The following is a 23,173-nucleotide window of genomic DNA, read 5'->3' on the forward strand; positions in this document are numbered from 1 at the left end:
ATTCTTATATGAGTGAGATCCAGGCATTTTGGCATCACTGATATTCTTTAAAAAACAAGTTCTGAAAAAAATAAAAAATAAAAAACAAGTTCTGAAAAATGAATGAATGCACGTACACACACACACACACACCCCTCCATCAATTCCTAGTCTGATAAAGTTTGTTTCAGCCCAAGAATTCTACTCTTTATTTCTTCAACCAGAGGAAAAAGCAGAAATCAAACTACTTATAACAACTGACTACATTTATGACCTGTTTCCTAGGTTCAAAAAGTAAGTATCTGCTATTTAGAGCTCATGAATAGTAACAAAAAATAATGGTGTATAATACCAGAAGAGCACTTCATTTGAATCTTGTATATATATGTATTATATGTACATAAATATATAACACTTGGAATAAAGCTGCCCATAAATACAATTATACTAAGGAAAATATATCTGAGATAATTATTTTGAATTTTAGTAAATATTGGTTCTTGTTTATGTCACACTTATGTTTAAAAGTAACATTAATATATTCATATTAGTGCTGTGCTGTGTTTGGTCGCTTAGCCATATCCAACTCTTTGTGACCCCATTGACCATAGCCTGCCAGGCTCCTCTGTCCATGGGGATTTTCCAGGCAAGAATACTAGAGTGGGTTACCACGCCCTCCTCCAGGGTATCTTCCCAACCCAGAGATCAAACCCAGGTTTCCCTCATTGTAGGTGGATCCTTAACCATCTGAGCCACAAGGGAAGCTTCATTTGTATTATTAATAGACTCTTTCTTTGTTCCTTTGAGGCTCAATGGAACATAAAATCTGATCTTCTGAAGTCAAACATATTAACAGATGAACTGTGTAATTCTAACGTTACAAATGCAAGAAATTCAGTTTTTACATAATCAGGCCTAGAGAGAGGTACCTATCGGGATGACAGTCTCAGATATTCCTCAGTCCTGGCACAGAGAATAAGATGAGTAAATACAATTTCAGACAACCCTCCTGGTCACAGTCAGAACGTGATTTATGGGATGTGAATCACTCTCCCAGAGTGACTAATGTGAAGAGCCAAAGGAAACCAAATTCTGCTCCAGGGTCTCAACTAAAAACTGGCTTGTTTTATCTCTAAGTATTTACCTAGCGGTTCTGTGCAACACCTATCCAAATGGTTTGAAAGGGAACTGTTAGGGCTTTTTTATTGGATGTTTAAAACATGTATTTTCCTAAAAAAGAATAATTCCCAAATCTTCCACATTGGTACTTATAAGTATAACTTGTAACTGTGGTGACTTGGTCTTCTCCAAAGAAAATGCACTGACACTCATGCTAGTGTTGCAACAAGTCTGAAGTCAGTAAACTAGAATTCCTATTTTAGCCCCTAACTGAGGTTTCTAGCCACAGACAAGTCACATCACTTCTCTGGAATTTCAGCTTTATCTCTAAAATGGTAGAACTCCAGTATAACCATCTGTTATGCAAAGAAGTATAATATCATTTGGATCGAGATAACTTGAAAAGCTTTATTATTTACCCCAGTTCAGTTCAATTGCTCAGTCGTGTCCAACTCTTTGCGACCCCATAGACTGCAGCATGCCAGGCCTCCTTGTCCATCACCAACTCCCAAAGCTTACTCAAACCCATGTCTATTGAGTCGGTGATGCCATCCAGCCATCTCATCCTCTGTCATCCCCTTCTCCTCGCGCCTTCAATCTTTCCCAGCATCAGGGTCTTTCCCAGTGAGTCAGTTCTTTGCATCAGGTGGCCAAAGTATTGGAGTTTCAGCATCAGTCCTTCCAATGAATATTCAGGACTGATTTCCTTTAGGATGGACTGGTTTGATCTCCTTGCAGTCCAAGGGACTCTCAAGAGTCTTATCCATCACCACAATTTAAAAGCATCAATTCTTTGCCACTCAGCTTTCTTTATAGTCCAACTCTCACATCCATACATGACTACTGGAAAAACCATAGCTTTGACTAGATGGACCGTTGATGGCAAAGTAATGTCTCTGCTTTTTAACATGCTGTCTAGGTTGGTCATAACTTTTCTTCCAAGGAGTAAGTATCTTTTAATTTCATGGCTGCAGTCACCATCTGCAGTGATTTTGGAGCCCAAGAAAATAAAGTCTGCCACTGTTTCCACTGTCTCCCCATCTATTTGCCATGAAGTGATGGAACTGGATGCCATGATCTTAGTTTTCTGAATGTTGAGCTTTAAGCCAACTTTTTCACTCTCCTCTTTCACTTTCATCAAGAGGCTCTTTAATTCTTCTTCACTTTCTGCCATAAGGGTGGTGTCATCTGCATATCTGAGGTTACTGATACTTCTCTGGCAATCTTGATTTCAGCTTGTGCTTCATCCAGTCCAGCATTTCTCATGATGTACTCTGCATAGAAGTTAAATAAGCAGGGTGACAATATACAGCCTTGATGTACTCCTTTTCCTATTTGGAACCAGTCTGTTGTTCCATGTCCAGTTCTAACTGTTGCTTCCTGACCGGCATACAGATTTCTCAAGAGGCAGGTCAGGTGGTCTGATATTCCCATCTGTTGAAGAAATTTCCACAGTTTATTGTGATCCACACAGTCAAAGGCTTCAGTATAGTCAATAAAGCAGAAATAGATGTTTTTCTGGAACTCTCTTGCTTTTTTGATGATCCAGTGAATGTTGGCAATTTAATCTCTGGTTCCTCTGCCTTTTCTAAAACCAGCTTGAACAGCTGGAAGTTCACGGCTCACATATTGTTGAAGCCTGGCTTGGGGAATTTTGAGCATTACTTTGCTAGTGTGTGAGATGAGTGCAATTGTGCAGTAGTTTGAGCATTCTTTGGGATTGCCTTTCTTAGGGATTGGAATGAAAACTGACCTTTTCCAGTCCTGTGGCCACTGCTGAGTTTTCCAAATTTGCTGACATATTGAGTGCAGCACTTTCACAGCATCATCTTTTAGGATTTGTTTAGGATTATTTACCCTAAACAACACTTAAGATAACAAAACAAACCATGTGACTAATAAAGATAACCAGGAAAAAAGAAATACACCATTTCCCAAAGAAATTACAAAAAGAGGGAAACATAAGCAAATGATACTGATTTTTAAGAAGAGCAAGATTGTGAATTTAAACCCAACCATAAAAATAATCACACTAAATGGAGACAGTCTGAACATGCTATTTAAGACAGACTAGGCAATTGGACAAAGAACCAACATTCACCTGTAGGGTGCCTACAAGCTACAAGAAGCTCACAGTAAATATAAAGACAGAGATCATTTGAAACTAAAAGTACAGAAAAAGATATCAGATAATGTAAGTCTTAGAGAAAAGAATACACCAGGAAAAAAGAGGGTCATTTTGTAATCAAAAAGCAGTCATAATGAAAAGCTCATGAAGAGTATATAACCCCAAATCTTTATTCACTTGATAAAAGACCCTGAAAATGCACAACGATAATAGAACCACAAAGGAAACAAACTCAAATTATAGTCAAATATTTAAACAATCCTTTCTCAATAGAGAAAAGGTACACAGAAAATCAGGAAAATGTAAAAGACAAGCAACATTATTAATCACCTTGACCTTGACAATTATAGAACATTGCACCAAAAATAGCACAATACACATTATCTCAAATTCACTTCTACATAGAGAATTCTACAGAATACACACACAAAAAAATTTCTGAAAACTCTGTTTGGCAAAGTTGATACAAGATCGATATACTGAAATAATATGTTATATTTCTTTGTCTCTAGGAACTAACAATGCTACCTGAGGCAATTTACAGATTCAAAGCAACCCCTATCAAAATACTAAGGGCATTTTTTCACAGATATAGATGGAATAATTTAAAAATGTGTAAAGAAACACAAAAGAGCCTGAATAACCAAAACAAACTTAAGAAAAGAACTACAGAACTGGGAGAATCAGGTGCCCTGACTTTAGACTATACTACAAAGTAATCAAAGCACTACAGTACTGGTACAAAAACAAACACAGAGGTTAAATGAACAGAACAGAGAGCCCAGAAATAAACCCACATACCTATGACATCAAAATTAAGCATAAAAACAGTATTCTTGGTAATAAGATCAAACATATGAAATACTTAAGGGTTAAAGCTGACACAGAAGTCATTAGTCATCAAGAAAGAAGTGGGAAGAGCAAGTGCAAAGGCCCTGAGGCACAAGTATTGTCAGCCTTGAGGGGGAAACTGGAGCTGAGTGGACAGAGGGAGAGAGGCTGAAAAGTGGGTCCAGGAGGTAGCAAGGGACCGTATGTGGCAGGGTCTCTGAGGCCTTGGTAAGAATCACTGATGTGTTATTTCTGCTCTTCCATGTGGATTCCTACTTAATGTCAACATGCTATAAATTGAACTGGAATCACACAAGGATGGACTTATTTTTCATTTGTGCCATGTTCACAAGGAAACCTGAGAGGTTATTTGCCAATGATCCTCTGTTGTCTTTGCTCAGATGCCTTGTAAAACACAAATCAAGACTCAAGAATTAAAAAAAAAAAAAATTTCAGATAAAGCTAAGGTTTTAAGAGGAGATGTAATTCCCTGGATGAAAAAGTGAGGGGAAGGAGGAGAGAGGCAGGGAATGTCCGGAAGCAGAGAGCAGGTCTTGCATTACTCAGAGGCCATTGCTTCACAAAGAGACGCAGCTGGTGGCCCAGCTAGCAGCCACCTCTGGACTGTGTCCAGCATCAGCGGACAAAGAGAGGCCACGGACCCCCAGCTCCTGGTCATCTCCTGTCTCACTGGTCGAAGTCTGGCCCAGTAGGACCTGACTCCTCAGTGCCAGCTGGTGTCCCCCAAGCATTTCAGATGTTCCCAGATGAAGCCACACGGCACACTCTGGACCACAGCCCTGCATTCATGCCCAGAAGTGACGGGAGGAATCGGCCTCAGGGGATCCATCGGGGTGCGGGGTGGGGGGGTGCGTGCTGGAACTTCTGTGTCTCCACCAGTGGTGACACGGGGGTCCTTCCAGATGCCAGCACTCACCCTGGGGGGCAGGAGGAGGACAAGAGCAGCTGTGCTGTTAGATGATGGGGCAGGGGCCGTGGTGTGGAGGGGGCGGCAAAGGCTGGGACGCCCTCCATAAACAAGGAGCCAAGAGCCCAAGACGCGGTGAAGCCAAGAGAAACGTGACTCACACACGTTTAAGCTGGGAAAACTGACAACACGATAAAACATCCTGAAGACAATAAGTTCTTCCAAAAGGGAAAACAGGAAGCTGAAGTGCCCCTGAGTGTATGTCACTGCAATATACAGCCACCTGCCCTCCCAACAGAGTAAGCAGAATACAATCACAATATTTAATAAAGGGAATCCTCAAACCAATTGCCTGTAGCTGGTGTGAGCTTAGAGGAGTAACAGTGAAAATTAAATTCACCTACCCTGAGATTAAGGATTAATTTAGGATGACCAAGACAAAATATAAAGAGGACATTTTTAATATCTGAATAAAGTTATTTTTGAGGGAAAAGATCACTATCGCTTTTGATGTAAAAACAGCCCTACAAACCTTAACAAGGAAACAGAATTCATTCAAGGAAAAGCCATGCTAAATGAGATGCCAATGTTTCTGACTGCTTAACTACATAAGAAAATACTAACATTAATATTTTTATTATGTACTTGTTTTAAAAGGACTTAATGATTTCTCACAGAGTATGTCTATGCGTCAGTCTGAGCTGTGAATGAATTGGGTCCTGGGGCACCTGGGGTCTTGCAAGACTATCACCATCAGAAGTGGTCCTGAAGCACGCTGATAAGAGAATGTTAAAGCTGATCCATGTGGGACATGCGAGTATCGGACCCTAGACCCCTTCCCCTCTCTAGGTCTGCAATCCCCGTAGCTCCCAGTGCAGGAACGCGTCCCGTGTTTGTGCTCAATAGTCTCAGATGCGGGAGGCATCCCGGCCACCTCCGTCCCCTGACGGCCCAGGCGGGGCCCCGCTCTCACCCCTCACGGGCGCCTTCTCCAGACCACACCTCTCACTGGTGAAACGCTTCCAGAGACAAGGCTGCAGTCAGTCCGTCTCTGTCTGCTCAATCCCGAGCTGGGGCCTGAACAGACTAGTGAGACTGACTTCAGCTGCAACCGATGTCAGGGAACCCCAGCGGGCTTGGCCTTCAAGACGCGGTTTCAGTGCTGAGTCAGAGACGTTCAGCGCTGTGATGTCTGGGAAGTAGTTTTATCCGAGCATCAGTTACCTCACTCATACAAGGGAATTCTAACATTCAGTTAGAACACCGAGACGACTGTTGTAACGGAACTCTAAACAGAAGGGGAAGCAAGGGAGAAGTGACGTCCCGTGCCTGCGGCAGACTCCGGAGACACCGCGCCGGACCCACCTGCGTCAGGGCTCAGGCGCCGCCTCGCTCTCCCATCAGTGAGGACGCAGCACATCCTCAACGTGAAGGGAGGCCCGTGATCCCACTGGGAGGTCACGGCCCAGTGACAGGAGGGAACACAGACCTCCCGCCCCCAAGGGCATGCGCAGCGCTGTGCTGGGGGTGGTCAGAACCAGCCCGGGAGAGCCAGTTGTGGAGTTTTCAGGAATTACAGGAGCTGGTTGTTAAACACAGTCTTCGTTAAAAATTAAATTACAGATATTCACAAATTACATTAAAAACAATGGCAACAGATGCTCAGAACTCCACCCTTCCTGTTTACAGAACCACGTGTCACTGTCAGCCCTGTTTTCTGGTTATTCACTCCTAGTGTCTCTGCGTGGGACACATCACCCCGTGCTTCTGCAGGCCTTTCTGACAGTGAAGAGCCTTCACGTCGAAGCTTGCAATCAACCACGGTGGACTGTTAACACTACGCAACATGAAAGTGAAAGTCACACAGTCGTGTCCGACTCTTTGTGACCCCATGGACTATACAGTCCATGGAACTCTCCAGGCCAGAATGCTGGAGTGGGTATCCTTTCCCTTCTCCAGGGGATCTTCACAACCCAAGGATTGAACCCAGGTCTCCTGCATTGTAGTCGGATTCTTTACCAACTGAGCTATCAAGGAAGCCTGATACAAAACATGGCAAACACCAATTCAGGCCTAAATTTATTGTTCTACTGATTATTTAAGCCTGGGAGCTAGCAAACCACCCAGAACCTGTTTTGGTTCAGTCTTTAAGAGTGATTTTTTTTTTTTTAACATTTTAAAGTATTCAAGGAAGGAAACGAGGGAGGGAGAGCAAAAGCATGAAAGCAAGAAAGAAAACGTGCCAGAGGCAGACTATACGTGGCTGCAAAGCCTTAAGTATTTACCAGTATGACTTTTGCAAGAAATGTTTCTGAACCTGATGGAGAGCATTTAATAATGTAAATGAAACTGAGAGGCCTCCTCACTGGCTGTCACCCCCAGGGCATGGAAGCAGCCTCCTTCCTTGTCACCATGGCCCTTTGAGCTTCTAAGCCAGGGATGAAGACGACCCACTGTGCTTGTAAGGTGAGCGTGGAGAAAAAGAGAGCAAGCCAGGCAGTCAGGCAGACAAAGATTTAGTACAGGAAGAGAGAGAGAAAGTGACTGGCTTTAGAGAGAAGCCAGCGCTCTCCTTTTACAGCCAACCCTTCTTATACCCTATGATGGGGAATTGTGCCCCGGAGGGAGGCGGCCTCAGTTTATCTTTAGCCCGCAGCTGGCGTCTTGTGGTCACGTAGTCGAAGGGGTCTCACGGTCGGGTGGTCACATAGTCTTGAAAAACTGGCACCAGCAGAGAGAAACAGGATACCGCCTTAAAGAAGAAACAGGATGCCCACCAGGGCCAGGGGGCCTCTGTGACTTCATCCCTTGCTTGTCGGGTCGCCACAATGGGCCATATTTTAACTATAGCTATGAGCCCCTCGTGAACCCTAACAGTGCTGAACCCCTCTCAGGATCTGAACCTCTTTCACCAGGAAGCACCCAGTGCCTTCCAGGAGCTCAGCTGAGAGGCTCAGGGATACTCACCCTCCCTGGGATCATCTGGGCCCCCTTCCACACCTCGCAGCCCGAGAAGGCCCCGCCCCACGTGTGTCTCTATGGTTACAGGCCACGCCCCCAATCAGGATGGATTCCAGGCAGCCTTGGATCGTTGGCTCAGGCTAGAATTCTCCCTACTACAAGGGGAACCTCACTGTGGGTGCCACATGTACCTCTTTTATTTACACTATTGTTTTGAGACTTTAATGAAATCATGATATATATATATAAAGTCTATAGTGTTAAGAAGTACTCTGTAAAAAGTTACAAGTGGTAGAAGTTCTGAAGTTATCCTTAACGACCTCTGCTCGTCCTCAAATTCGCGTATCTGAGTGTCTGGTAACACACAGCTCCTTTCCTAGCTCAGAACCCAGGATGGAGGTCCCTCCCTGACCCTGCTTTGGTTTTGTAACTTCTTCCACGTCCCCCTGAAGACCTCATTACACCTAGACACGGGATGGGGTCTGAGACCGTGAGAAATGCACAACCCCCTCATGGTCTGTCTAGCAAGTTCACTGTTTACTGAATAATCCTTCCTTAAGAAAGGAGAACTCAGGGTCTTCCATCCTTTCTTCCCTCTCCCTACTCCTTCTCCCCCTCCCCTTCCCTCTTTTTTTCTTTCCTTCTATTTATTTCACTAACACATTAAGCAAGTGTATAAAAAGCAAAGCCATCTAGGGTTCTGCAACAGGGAGTTAGCTTGCACCTAGAGTCAGCTCCCAGGCACTGCTGCCTTGGCTAGAACATGAGAATTAAAATTCATTTTTATGACATACATCTGCTGCCCGCTGTATCTATTCAGAAGCTACTCCTAAATTTTCTAAGGAAATGAGAAGGCAAAGGAAACAAAATCTCACTCCCAGTGGAGCCCAGCCTTCCAGCAAGATGCTTTTATGTGCCCAGGAGCACAAGAATCTTTGCGGCTTCTTTCAACAGAAAGAGTTACAACGGTTGATGTGAGCTTCTTTTTAACTGAAAGCAGTATTTTCGGTGTTGACGGTTAACAACCGACTTCAGGTGTGGACACAAAGCAAAACCAACCAGCGGGATTTCTCGCAAAGTCTGCGGAAGCCCTGGGAACCCGCACACAAAGAGGACCCAGAAACCAAACTTGCATCTGCCATTTTAAGTGCCCGGGGTGTCACCTCCACCCCACATTTTCAACAAAGATATAAACAATGCCCCGAGCCTTTCTTAAAAACAAGACATCAGGCCCAGAAGAGAGTCACTTATCCTAAGTCCCGTGTCACCAAACCGAGACAGCTTCAGCTTTCCCAGAGACGGCATCTTCAGTAAGTCCACCAGAAACCCCCTGACCAGCACCAGTCAGGGTGAAATGTTGTTGCTGAAGGATAAGACTCCGGGATTCTTGGCCTCCGGAGGAGGCAAATTCAATCCGGGGCCAGAGACGAGGATGGATGGCTCAGAGCTTTTGTGTAATAAAGTTTTATTAAAGTATAAAGGAGATAGAGAAAGCTTCTGACATAGGCATCAGAAGGGGGCAGAGAGAATAGCCCCCTGCTAGTCTTCAGCTGGATGTTATATAGCCACTAGCAGTCTGTTAATGAAAAGAAAGGAATGTCTTAAAACTCAGAATGGCACCAGATAAGTCATCCCAGGCCATAAAATGATTGACTTGAATCTTGTAGAAGGGCAGATTACCATACAAATAGTTTCATTTACATTGATTAGGGGAACAATATCTGAGTATAACATACCGGTTTGTCACGTAGGTTGAGCCATTTGGCGGAACCAACTTGAAGACAGAGTCTGGGGTACATTAACATGCTGCTGCTGCTAAGTCAGGTCAGTCGTGTCCGACACTGTGTGACCCCGTAGATGGTAGCCCACCAGGCTCCCATCCCTGGAACTCTCCAGGCAAGAATACTGGAGTGGGTTGCCATTTCCTTCTCCAGTGCATGAAAGTGAAAACTGAAAGTGAAGTCACTCAGTCCTACCCGACTCTTCACGACCCCATGGACTGTAGCTTACCAGGCTCCTCTGTCCATGGGATTTCCCAGGCAAGAGCACTGGAGTGGGTTGACATTAACATAGCTTAAGACAAACATTTCCATCAGAAAAAATGTATTGGTTAACTCAAGGTTTGAGAATAGTTAGCTTCAGGTGAAACCAGGTGTCATGGCAACACAGCATTTTAAGAGAAAGTTCCTTTTAAATTTGTACAGAGAAGGAAAAAAATATCGCCAGTTTGTTTCCTCCTGCCGCTTAAGAGAGATAAAAATGCCTGGCACTTGCGGCCTATTTCCTCCATTTGGAGACCCCTGGCCTTCCTGCCTGTTACCCTCTCAAGGGCATCTGCCTGACTGGCCCCTGCTAGCCTCTAAAGCAGGGATCCCCAGCCCCCAGGCCTGGGGCCAGTACCAGTCCATGGTCTGTTAGGAACTGGGCCACCGAGTGGGAGGTGAGCGGCTCCCCATCGCTGGCATTACTGCCTGAACCACCAACGCCCCGCCCCACCATCCATGGAAAAACTGTCTTCCACAAAACCAGTCCCCGGTGCCAAAAGGTTGGGGATTGCTGCCCTAAAAGAAATAACTGTGCAATAACCAACCAGCTTTTTTTGACTAATAAAACCTCCCTGTTCCCGCTCCCTTCTGTCTATAAAACTCTTTCATTTTGTACAGCTTCTCAGAGTTTCTTTCCACCTACTTGACTGGATACTGCCTGATTCAAATGAATTTTTGCTCAAACTCTAAAGGTTTTACAACGCCCCAGACAGACTCCCCTCCCCTGACAGCTGCCAGGATCCCAGAGCAACCAGGGCGGGTACCTGCTGTTCTCTCCTGTCCCTGGAAGTGCTGGGCGAGTCCACTTGGTCCTGGATCTGCAGCTTTTGCTTCTTGAGCTTCCAGGCCATCTGAGCATTTCTTTTTCTGCTCTGGGTCAGGAAACCTGCTGGAGGCTGCCTGCTCTGATGCAGGAAGGAGAGTGTCTGGCATCAGAGTGGATCTGACTTAAGGTGGGGCAAACCTATCAAAGATAATCCGTGGGGAACTTTTAACTTAGGTAAGCTTATCCATTTACAAGATGCCCTGAAGCAGCAGTCCCCAACCTTTTCGGTGTGAGGCTGCGCCATGACAGGCAGCCTAGATTAGGAGTAGGCCTGGTTTTCCAGGGTAACATGATTATCAGGCCACCTGGAGCCAGCCAATCAATATGCGCCCAGTAAGGAAAAGGGAACCTATCAGAGGAAAGCTGAAAAGCCCGCGAACGCCCAAGTTTGAAAAAAGCCCACAAGGTTTGAGCCAATAAGATTACTTTGCAAACATGTAACCAATCCACTTAAGCCAGCTACCAACTGCTTATGCACACCTTATAAATTGGGTAACAGCTCGGGCTCAGCGCTTTCTGACCCTGCACCACTGCGTTGGTTACGGCAGTGAGCCCTGACTCGAGTCAGCAATAAACTTCCCTTTTTTGTGAGTTGCATTGTCTTGGAAGCCTTCTCTCTTCCCGCTTGGGGATTCGGACATCGGGCATAACATTTGGCACCAGGGACTGGTTTTGTGGAAAACAGTTCTTCCACTGATGAGGGAGGAGGGGGATGGTTTTGGGATGATTCAATTGCATTACAATTATTGTGCACTTTATTTTTTAGTTGGATTGTTATTGAGTTCCAAGAGCTCTATATCTATTTTGGATAGTAACCCCTTACTGGATATATGATTTACAAATGTCTTCTCCCATTTGGTAGGTTGCCTTTTTATTTTGTTGATGGTTTCCTCCACTGTGCAGAAGTTCTTTGGCTTAATGAAGTTGCATTCATTTATGTTTGTTGTGGTGGTGGTGGTTGTCACCGCCTTTGGAATCAGATCCAAAAAAACATCACAAAGACAATGTCAAGCACCTTACTGCCTATGTTGTCTTCTAGGAGTTTCATGGCTTCTGGTATTACATTCAAATCTTTAATCCATTTTGAGTTAACTCTTGTGTATGGTATGAAATAGTGGTCCAGTTTTCCTAACACAATTTGCTAAAGAGACTGTCCCTTCCCCACTGTATATTCTTGTCATAAATTGACTAATATATAGTCTTGGGTCTATCTCTGAGCTCTTTATTCCATTTCACTGATCTATGTGTCTGTTTTTATGCCAGTGCCATGATTACTACAGCTTTGTAATACAGTTTGAAATCAGAAAGTATGATGCACCCAGCATTGTTCCTCTTTCTCAGTATTGCTTTGGCTCAGTATCTCAATATTCAGGATATTTTGTGGTTCCATACAGATTTTAATATTATGTGTTCTAAATATTTCTGTGAGAATGCCACTCAGATTTCAATGAGGATTGCATTGAATCTGTAGATCATTTGGGGTAACATGGACATTTTTACAATATTATTTTTTCCAATACATTTGTGTCTTCTTCAGCTTCTTTCATCAATGTCTCACAGTTCTCAGTGTATGGATCTTTTGCCACCCGCCTTGGTTAAATCTATTCCTATGCATTTTCTTCTTTCTGATGCAATTATAAATGAGATTATTTTCTTGATTTCTCTAATAGTTTGTTGGTAGTATTTAAGAACACAACAGGTTTTATACATTGATTTTTCTTAACCCTGCAACTTTACTAAATATGTGTATTAGTTCTAATGTTTTTTTCTGGTAGAGTCTTTAGGGTTTTCCATATACAAAATCATGATGTTCACAATAATAGTTTTACCTCTTCCTTTTCAACTTCATTGCTTTTTATTTCTTCTTCCTGACTAATTGCTCTAGCCAAGATTTTCAATACTGTGTTGAATAAAAGTGCCTAGAGTGGGCATTGTTGTCTTGTTCCTGATCTTAAAGGAAAAGCTTTCAGCTTTTTACACTGAGTATAATTTTAGCTGTTGTTTTGTCATATATGGACTTTACTATATTGAGGTACATTCAATCTATACCCACTCTGTTGAGAATTTTTATCATAAATGGATGTTGAAATTTGTCGAGTGCTTTTTCTGTGTCTATTGAAATGATCATGATTTTTATCCTTCATTTTGTTAGTACCCATTGGTTGTTGAACCTTTCTCTCCCAGAACAGCTTTTGCTTTTCTTGTTTGTCTGATTTTGTGTCCTGAGACCTTAGCTTTGGAACAATCAAGTTGGGGGCCCCAAGATGTGACCAGAAAGAAATGCAGGGTAGAAATGCAGAAAGAAACGCCAGTGGCAACTAAAGTTCTACTGATTGTTGCCAGCTTTCAAGGCAACTGTCTACATCTCTCTCTCAGCTGTGTTTTGGGAATGATTTGGGTCTTGGGAGGGTAGCATCTTCTGCACTCTCCTTAGGAATGTCTCTTGCAGCTGAAGGGGAATGGATTTTGCCACCCCAAAATATGCCAGTTACACATGAGGATTATTTAGCTAAAGGCAACCAAGAACTCAGTAGACTCAGGAAAAGCTCTTTACCTTCCCTTCCATTGCCTAATTTACATTGGAAAGAAGGCCTGTACCACAAAGAAAAGTATTATTAAAGATGGCATCTTGAAACAGGAGGGAACGGGCTGGGCACAACTTTCAAAAGAATGACAAAGCTGGTGAGGATACAACATAAACTGTTCAGAACCAGTGAGGTACAAGATGGTGGAAGACGTGACTTTCAGTGGACTTTGAGCCTCATTATGTGTTCATTGTAAATATTAGCATATGCTGAATGATACAGCCACAGGTCTCATGACCATTCGGACGCCGATCATAAAAAGCCAAAGAGTGGTGGCCCAATTCCTGGAAATCCCCGCCCCTTCCCCCAAATTGTTGGAATAATCCTCCCACTTATTAGCCTATGAAATTACCCAGGCCACAGAAACTAACCACCCCATATTTCGGGACCACTCTCGACCTTTGAGATAGACTACATTCTGCCTGTGGAATGTGTATCTCTCTAAATAAATTCATTTCTTATCTATCACTTTGCCTCTCATTGAATTCTTTCAGCGATGAGACATGAAGAACTCGAGCTTGTCTTAAGACCGGTGTGGGATTTCAATTGAAAGACAGTGGGTTTGAGTCCTAGCCTGCAGTCTCAAGACCTAATCTGAGTTTTGGCTGGGTCTGAGTTCCATCTGAGGTGTGTGGTTTCAGTTTTACCTAAGAAACTTACGCGCTAACCAGGCAATTTTTGTTTTTGCAATATCTCTGCTTTCCTGTGAATTACCTTCCTCCCCTTCGTATCATCAGACCCCTACCCCTCTCCTTAGCTCTGGTGTTACACAGGATGTTGTTACCTGTCTGCCTTTTAAGCTTTCATATCTTTATGGGGCTCCATAAATGTGTTTCCCCTATTACTCTCTCACATCAATTTAATTATTAGGCTAGCCAAAGAACCTAGAAGGGAAGAAGGTGGAAAATTTTCCAACTCTACATATCCAAGCAACTGTGCAATACTGCCAAGACTATTTGCTTTTTGTCTCGGCTGAAATCTGACAAGGTATTTGAGAGAATTCTTTTTAAAGAATGGTCAGAAGTTGACCACATTGGAAGCTGATATTCAGAGCCTGACATCAGTTTTTTCCCCCAAGGCTTTCTCCTTTAAGTTAAAATGAAACCATGTACCCAGAGCAGGGAAAAACCTTCCGAAGCCTTCGTGGAAGGGTTACTAAAACATTCCCACGACACATAGCTCTAAATCTAGGACAAGGGAATCTTCTGACTTCCATCTTAGTTGAAAATTTTCTCCCTGATATAAAGAAGCAAACTGAGGATAATGTAGTTGGGTGAGTAGGGCAACTTCCATATCATTCAGGTGGGCCCAATCCTTTGAGGAATTAAAAACTGTACTTTTCTTACAAATTTGGTCTTCACAACATCAGACATGTGGCTCCAGAAACAATTCAAAGCCCACCTATTCTTTTTTACCAAGTCCCAAGCATTCCCTATTGATCTCAGAAACCTTGCTGATATTTGTAAAATCTTTGAACTTAGCAAACAGAAGCCATTTGTGGTGGAACTTGACTTTTTCTCTGTGCCTTTTGAGATGTGAGTTTCCTCCAATTGAGTCGAGTGAGTCTCCGCTTTCAGAGTTCAATCAGAGAGGGAGTTCCACGTACCAACCACCTCCGTGTATCGCACTGTATTCACACGAGGGGCAATTTCGCTTAACTGAGGGTTCGGGGGAGATTTTGGAAGGAGGAGTTGCCCAGGTTTATAATAAGTTCCGTGCACTTGGTGTCACCATTTTGTCCCCATTTGTGTGACACAGGTGGACTGGGATATAACGACTCATCATCATCACAAGTGATCAATATTTACTGACGTTTGCTGGGCACCAGGTCTTGTGCTCAGAACAGACTAGAGAGATGAGAGCCATCTGAACTGGCTCCTCAGGGATTCTCTGACATTATCTCCCATCCGTCTTCACCTCCCTCTGCGTCACCACCCCGGCCTCCTCCAGATGTTCCTCCAACAGAGCAAACTCAGCTCCCCTCCCCCACTCCCCCCAAACACGCAGCCGGAGGGCACGCAGTCCCTGCTGCCCAGGGCACCCTCCCTCATCTGGCCCACTTCCTCACTGAGATCTTCCCCCACCTGCTATTTTAAAATCCAGGGCCTACAGCAGTGCCTGGTGCACAAGCAGATGTTTAGCAAATGCTTATTAAACCCACACGTGCTTGGTAAGTAGCAACTGGGTCCCCGAGGCCAGTCTCCCGAGCAGCTGATATCCTTAACGGGCTCTGCGGCCTGAGAAGACTGGGGAAAGGGCACCCCAGACGAGGACACAGCAGGGCAGAGGCCCTGGGATGACAAAGTGCTGGGAGAAGGGTGGAAAATCATCTTTGTGGCTAGAAGCGCACATGTGAGGAAGTGAAAGGTGAGGCCTGGGAGGAAGCTATGGGGAAATGCATAGCTTTTCCCTGCAGGCTGGGATTGTGCTCTGGACACCCCACGTGGCGCAGTGGTAAAGAATCCGACTGCCAAAGAGGGAGACGCACAAGATTCCCTGGATCCCAGGTTGGGGAAGATCCCCTGGCTTGCCTGGGAAATCCCATGGACAGAGGATCCTGGTGGGCTCCAGCTCATGGGGTTGCAAAGTCGAATATGACTAAGCACACATCTTAGCCCTTACTGGTAAAATTCAGGAATCCGAGATGAGGCCATGGAAATGGAGTGGCCTTGACACTCAGGCAGACACTGAGCCGTCCCGAGCCTTTGCTGAGCTGAGGCGGCCCGAGCCCGCCAAGGGGCTGGTGGGCGGAGTCCGTCGAGGCCCCGCCCAGGCTGCCTGGCCGCCCCGTCCCCTCCGGCGGAGAGAGGAGCGGAGCACGACCCCGACCCCTACCCTCAAAGACCCCGGAGCACAGACTGAGCCCGCGGAGGAGGAGCACGGTCCGCAAACGTGGCCTTTATTCCCGGGCGAGCTTGAAGGAAGGTGGGGCCGGGTGGAGCATCGGGACCAGCTCCGTCGGCGGCGCCAGGTCGCCCTCACTGGGGAGCTGGAGGCCGGCCTGCTGGGGCGGGGGTCGGGAGTCAGGCCTACTGGGAGAGGGAGCGGGGGGCAGGCCTGCTGGGGCGGGCCCGGCCCCCACCCCCGAGGACGCCCTGCGTCCGCTCGCGCGCCTCCCGCAGGGACCCCGAGCGCTCGCCGCCCGCTCTCCCTCGGCGCGCCTGCTGGCTCTCTACCTCTCCAGCGCCGGCCCGGTCCTCTGGGGTGTTCTGGGTCTGGGCGGGGGCCTCCCCTCCGAGTTTCTCTGGCTCCGCCTTCAGCCTGCGGGGAAGGGGCGCTGAGGATCCCTGGGAGCCCGCAGGGAGGCCCGGGTGCGGGGGGAGCCCTGCCCTCCCGGGAGACGGCGCTGGGGGCGGGCCTCGGCCCCTCCCCGCCTCCCCGGCCCTCTCACCCGCCGATCACCGCCCGGGCGGCGGGGGCCTCTGGCGGCGCGAGCAGCCGCCGCTCCACGTCCTCCAGCCGGGCCAGCGCCTGCCTCTCTGGGGGCGGGCGGGGCGTCGTGGGCGGTGCCGGGGCTCCCGCGGGCCGTCCCGGCCCCGCCCCCGCCCCGGGCCCAGGTCCCACCTTCGGTGAGCAGCTGCTCCTGGCTGCTCTGCAGGGCACGGATCTCCCAGGCCAGTCGCCGCTTCAGCATCTGCGAGAGAGAGGAGCCCTGTCCCTGCAGCTCTCCTCCTGGTCCCCCTCCTCCTCCGCGCCTACTGGGAGAGGGAGCGGGGGGCAGGCCTGCTGGGGCGCTTTCCCTTTCCGCTTCTCGGAAAGTCCTCATCCGAATTAGTGGGTTCATGCCTTCATTCAGCTACCCATTCATTCGGTGTGCGGCTTCTGCTGAGGCCGGGGGTGGCCCGGGTAGAGACCCTCTCCCCCTCAGTCACTCCCCAGGTCCCCGTGTGCCTCTTAAACCTCACCTCTTCCCACTGTCATCCTCCAGCCCCACGGTTTGCTCTTCCTCAAATACACCAGGCACGGTTCCCTCCCAGGGACATCTGCACTCTGACACCTGCATGGCTTCCTCGCTTATTAATGCTTGTCTGTGTTCAGATGACACCTGCTCACAGAGGACTTCCCCACTGGCATTACAGGATCTATTGACTTGTTTTCTTGTTTTAGACTCTGGGCATGCCTCCCCGTGCCCCAACCAGCTTGGGGACTGCAAAGACTTGGCCCCTCTGGAGTGCCGCTGGACACATCCAGAGACACTGGCTGAACGAAGGAATGGCCTGGCCGTGTCTGGATCAGGGTTCCCATTTGCCACTGCAGGATGAGTACTCTAGACGAGCAGGAGGGGTGCGAGGTTAGCAAAGGCCAGGGCAACAGTCTGGGCAACGGAGGCTGAGTGCGGCAGTGGGGGTTGGTGAGAGGTGGCTGGGTGGGCTGAGCTGAGCAGGTGACAGGAAGAGAGGAGTCGAGGACCACCCCTTGGCATTGGGCCTGAGCAGTAGGAGGACCCTGGGCCAATCAGCAGAGATGCTGGAGCCAGGGGAGGAGGGGCTCCAACAGAGGCAATGATAATGGCTCACGTGGAATTCCCAGAGGTCCTTGTGCGGGCCTATCAAATCCTCCAGCTGTTCTTCCACAGGCAACCTAGGGGCCGACATCCAGGAATAAGCAAACACAGGGTAGGACTGACCAACCCCCACTGCCGCTTCAGATCTGGGCCTGGGGCTCCCTCTGCTAGGAGCCCCTTCATGGGTTTTATCCTCCAAGCCTTGCTTCTAACAGCTCGCCTTGCAACAAGCTTGCCTTGCAACAAGCTCTCCCTCAGGCAAGCCCCACTCCCATCTCCCACACCAGGCCACTCCAAGCCCTAGACCCAGGGTCACCCCAGGGTTACCCCAGCTTCCTCGGTCCTTGACTCTCTGTGACCTGAGAGTTTTGGATAGAAATTTGCTCTGTGTGCTCCGCCAACATGTAGTTCCTGGGAAAGGAAAGAAAACCCTCCGTTACAGTCTCTGAATGAGCCACCAAGCCTTCTAGCCAGAGTGGGGTTGGGAGTCTGTTCAGAACCTTTATCATTCTCCTTTTTTTTTAATCAAATGGGAACCTTGTAAGCCTTTCTTGACACTCTCACCCTGTCCATTCTGTCTCCCATCTCCGTGCCTTTCCAAGAAATCCCTGTGAAGGGTACATTGGTTTAGTTTCACACATTCTTAAGTCCAGGGTTGAAGCCTGGATCTGCTATTCCGCTATAATCTTATACAAGTTATTCAACCTCTGTGGGTCTGTTTCCTCACATGTAAAATGGTGGGACTGTCATTGTGAGGATTGGTTGATAACTGAACACTATCTGCTCCTCAGACAGTGGTAGGTGTGGTGTGATTAAGCATATATACACTTTAACTATTTGTCATCAGGTTTTCCCACGTTATTAAAATCTTGATGCCCGAGGGTGTGAGAATGTGTTAAGCAAAGGTTCAAAGGATGGAGAGATAGATGGATAGATAGCTGGACAGCGAATTGAATAGGTGAGTGATAGGCTGGAGAGATGATGTCTGGTTAGAGAAATGATGAGTGGAAGGATAATGGATGGATGGAGAAATATAGGAAAGACTGACAGAAGGATGGATAGCTGGATGGATAGATGGCTGGGTAAAGAAATGAATGGCTATATGGATGACTGGAAAGGTGGAGAAAAGAAAGAATGGTTGGATGGATGAAAGATGATTAGATGGAAGGCTGGAGAGATTAATGACTGTCTGGCTGGCTGAAGAGTTGGATAGTTGGTTGGATGTATGGGAGAGTGGATGGATGGGTCGGTAGATGGATGGGTGTGTAAATGGGTGGCTGGGGGCATACATGAGCAGACAGATAAACAAATGAAAGGATGGCAGAAGAGCTGGATAAACCATAGAGGAAGACCTAAAATAATACCAGTGGATGGAATTTAGTATCCACTTGAAAAACTAGCAGTGAATGATTAAATGAGTTCATATTAACACCACCACTTATCAAAGATGAGCAGGCAAGGCTCACTCGATTTTATACAAAGGGAAAATGAGTGTCCAAGATTTCTTTTCCCTAGCTCTTGCCCCTTCCTCCCTCAGGCTGGGAAATGAGGCGGGGAGAGCTGGGTGGGACCTCTTACCTCTGTGCCTCCTCCGCCTTCCTTTGGCAATGCAGCTGGAGGGTCCGCAGTGCCTCTGGGGGGAGAGGGACCAGGGGGCTCTGAGGAGTCAGATGGGGCAGAAGGGGCCTCACAGCACACTGGGCATTGGGGGCACTGAGGGGACTTCAGTGTTTACTCCAAGTCAGACGGCGGCTGAGGGGCAGATCTGAGCAGAGAGGGAAGCACCCCACCTCTGATCTCAGGGGGATTCCTCTGGCTGCCTGAGAACGTCGGGCTTTTGTAGGGGGACCGGGTAGAAGGATGAGGATGAAGCAGCTGGTAAATACCTTGCTTTCTGCTCAGAACCTCCTCCAGGTGCACTTTCTCTCCATTCACTGGAAAACACAGGGACACTCTGAGTCTCCGGGGCCTCCTCCTCTGCCCAGACTGCAACTTCATGCAGGGGAAGGCCCCAGGTCACACAGAAGGTCCAGCCCCCTCAGGGGAGGGCGGTGTCTGCTCCCAGGCCCTGCACCCACCTCCCGCTGGGGACCATCTTGGTCCAGCTTTTCCCCCTGGGAGCCCACCCGCCCTGTGAAGGGGTGAAGGACCGCAGGGCTCCCTTGTGTAGCATGTGCACAATAGAATGTGGAGAGGATGAGAAATGCAAAAGTACACCATGACAAGCAGGAATAAAGGCTGTGAAGAAATAAATCAAGCTGTGGGGGGTGTGTGAGATGAGGTGGTGTTCGATGTTTAGAGGGGGCTGTCAAGGGAGACCTGTTGGGGTGAAGTTTCAACTGAGAGCTTGAAAGCTGACTCAAACCAGTGCGAGGCAATGTGGGTTATGTAGGACGAAAGCCTCAGAGGTGAGGAGCAGCCTGTGCAAAGACCCTGAGGTCAGCACTGGCCACGAGCTCTCTGCGCCCTTCTGCTGGTCTCACTTACAGGAGTCCAGGTCCTGACGCAGGGCCTCCCAAAGAGCTTGGGCTTCTCCCAGTTCCTCACTGGATTTCTCCTTCGCTGGGCCAGAGAAAGGAAGAAGACAGGGTATGAGGGTGGCCTCCAGCCTTGCTGTATTCTCCCGCAGACCGGAACACGGCATACCCACCTTCAGACAATCTAGAGGGGCCTGGATCTTACAGGTGATGCAGTGGAGGCTTCCCCAGTCCATGCCCCTCTTGGCCAGCGGGCCATCTTAGGTCCCGGAGTTTACCTTGCTGAAGCTCATGAATCCGGTTAATCAGGTCTTCAATCTGTGGCTCCAGGCTTCCTTCTGCAGAAGGAAAGAAAGACTGAGCCAGAGACGGCAGGTGCCTGGCTGTCCTGGGCAGAAGGAGTGGGGTGGGTGTTGGCACTGTCTCTCTGCTGCTGTTGATCAGCATTTATGGAGCACGTGAGAGAAACCCTTGCAGGGCCTGCATTCTGGGTGGGAGAGATGGACACTGAGCAAAAATTCGAGATGTCAATGCTGGTGGCAGTGGATGCTGCGAAAGGAAATAACGTGGAACAAAGGGCTGAAGAGTGAAAGAAGATGCCTCTTGAGATATGGAGAGGCCCCAAATGATGTGGAGGAAGGAACCCTGTTCTGGGGTGCGGGGCGTAGGGAGCGTGGAGGGGGGAACATGCCAGCCAGAAGGACCATGTATGCAGAGCCCCTGCAGTGACTGAGACATACGCCTAAAACATACGCCAAGGGGTCTGGGACGGCTGGTGTGAGTCTAGTGAGCGAGCGGACAGGTAACAGGAGTCAAGGTGGAGACGTGGGGGGCAGCAGATGGTTCGGGGCCTTCTGGGCCATGGCAGAGGCTTGTGCATGTAATTCTGAATGAGGTGGGAGACAGTGGACACCTCCTGAAAACTAATGCCCCACCACATGGAAAGCCTGGCAGGGTGGGTGGTCGCTTCTGCGTATCTGGACTCTGATGTTGAAATATGAGGAAGATGCCACTTGCATTTTGACAGCTATCAAATTCTCCAATGACAGGGAGATCACTGTCTCTTTAGGGAGTCATCTCTAACTTCGCACAGTCCAAATTTCAGTGCTCCGAATGCGGAAGCCCTCCTCGTCCTCTCAGGCTTCAAGGTTGAAAGCACAGAATTAAGGGGGAAATCTGCCCAATCTTTGCTGGGTGTCACTACTACCCCGAGACATCCTGAAGTTCAGTTTCTGGATTTTTTGGAGGCCACCATCCCCAGCTCCTGTGACTTCTTGGAGACTGAGTGCTCTCCGAGGTGCTGATTAGGACGTGACTCCCCAAGGTCTTCATTTTACCGGGGATGGTCAGGGTCACTCTGCATTTTCAATCCCCAATTCCTCTACCTAATTTTAGCCTGGGCAGCGGCTGCAATGCTGTAGCCACAGAGTCAGGGAAGGGAAGGTGTTCATTTATTTGGAACAGACCAGTGGATTGTAGTATTTTAAGCTGCTGATGGACGAGGGGAGAGGGAGATCCAACCTCAAACCCAGCCAGTACTCTGCCCCAGCCCTGATGGAGGTACTGGATGCAGGCTGGCTCCTAGTCTCCCATCAACAAGCAACGCCAGGTGCAAAGCTGTTTGTGCTGCCAGCTTCCATTTGCATATAAAAAAGGACAAAGAATATACACCCAAAATGGAATTTTTTTAAATCTCCAGAAAAATACCAGAGAATTTAAAAATAGTTGCTGCTGGCCTATGGGTCAGGGAAATGGATGGCTGTGTGTGTGTGTGTGTATATGCACACATGCATTTGTGTGTTGGGGAGTAGCTTATACGTCTTGAATTTCGAAGCTGTGCTTTTGGTTGAAAGAAGTGGTATAAGAGGGAGAAAGTGCAATGGGATAATTTCCCAAGGTTGTGAGTTGAGGGGTCGGAGATTGAACCACATCTTCCTGTCTTAAAACCTCTTTGGGCTAAGCCACAGACACAAGAAGACACATGACCTTTCTGCAGCTTTTTCACCATTTCCAGCAAGTCTTTGGTCTTCTCTGAAGACTCGGTCTGACCTGTGGAATGAAAACGAGAATTACAGCATGCAGTGAGAGTGACAGGCGACTGAGGGAAGGGCCACACTTGTCTGGGAAGGGAGGAAGAAAGTCTCAGCAGGTTCTGAGAGCACCCCTGGCTGAACCAAGGATCGGCCGAGGGGCAGCCCTCCAGCCAGAGCAGGGTTCCTACAGGACCCCTGTCTCTTGTCTCTGAGGCTGAGGAGTGCGGTGGGTGAATCAGAACGTCTAGGGGTCAGTTCTCCCCAGGAGGTCACGGAACACCACCCTTAGCAAAACTCAGGGGTGAGAGAAGATGAGGCACTTTTGTTGCTGTTCTCAACCAGCATGAAGTTGCAGGCAATGTGACAGGACAGAATGATTTCATATGAATTTCTTTCCAATAACTTTAGGCCACAATTTGCAAATTCTGAAAGAAGCGATGGGTTTAGGACATGGTTTAGCAATGGCTGCTAACATCCACAAAAGATACCTGGATATTGTGAGCCTCCTGATGAAAGAACACAACACCACCTGTGAAGGACTCTGCTCCCTGTCCCCGACCCCAACCAAGAAAAAAGAAAAAGGAATACTATCAGGTTTCTGTTTCTAAATACCAATTCAGAGGAAATATGAGGAATAGGAAAACATGTTAAATGACACAATGGGGATGAAGTCAGCATCATCCAGATGCTGGGAAATTCCACACCCAGGACAACCTGGTTTCTTCAACAAATAAACTGCAAAGAAGGAAAAGAGGGG

General features: G+C 47.5%; 1 protein-coding gene across 1 annotated transcript in view; it reads right to left on the reverse strand.

Moving 5' to 3' along the window:
- Positions 1–22,413, reverse strand: part of SYCE1L (synaptonemal complex central element protein 1 like) — a 92,079-nt gene extending 69,666 nt beyond the window's left edge. Inside the window, exons 1-11 of the mRNA XM_043435384.1 lie at positions 22,370–22,413; positions 20,662–20,721; positions 20,394–20,468; positions 19,793–19,840; positions 19,485–19,539; positions 18,234–18,317; positions 17,920–17,983; positions 16,794–17,036; positions 16,579–16,663; positions 16,025–16,431; positions 10,756–10,896 (exon numbers count right to left, since the gene is read on the reverse strand). Of these exons, the coding sequence (XP_043291319.1) occupies positions 16,079–16,431; positions 16,579–16,663; positions 16,794–17,036; positions 17,920–17,983; positions 18,234–18,317; positions 19,485–19,539; positions 19,793–19,840; positions 20,394–20,468; positions 20,662–20,721; positions 22,370–22,391 (1,089 nt within the window). The 5' untranslated portion in view covers positions 22,392–22,413 and the 3' untranslated portion in view covers positions 10,756–10,896; positions 16,025–16,078. The remainder of the gene's footprint in view (positions 1–10,755; positions 10,897–16,024; positions 16,432–16,578; positions 16,664–16,793; positions 17,037–17,919; positions 17,984–18,233; positions 18,318–19,484; positions 19,540–19,792; positions 19,841–20,393; positions 20,469–20,661; positions 20,722–22,369) is intronic.
- Between the last annotated feature and the right edge of the window lie 760 nt (positions 22,414–23,173).

The sequence above is a fragment of the Cervus canadensis genome, chromosome 18 (assembly GCF_019320065.1).
Source record: "Cervus canadensis isolate Bull #8, Minnesota chromosome 18, ASM1932006v1, whole genome shotgun sequence".
In the NCBI taxonomy this organism is placed as follows: Eukaryota; Metazoa; Chordata; class Mammalia; order Artiodactyla; family Cervidae; genus Cervus; species Cervus canadensis.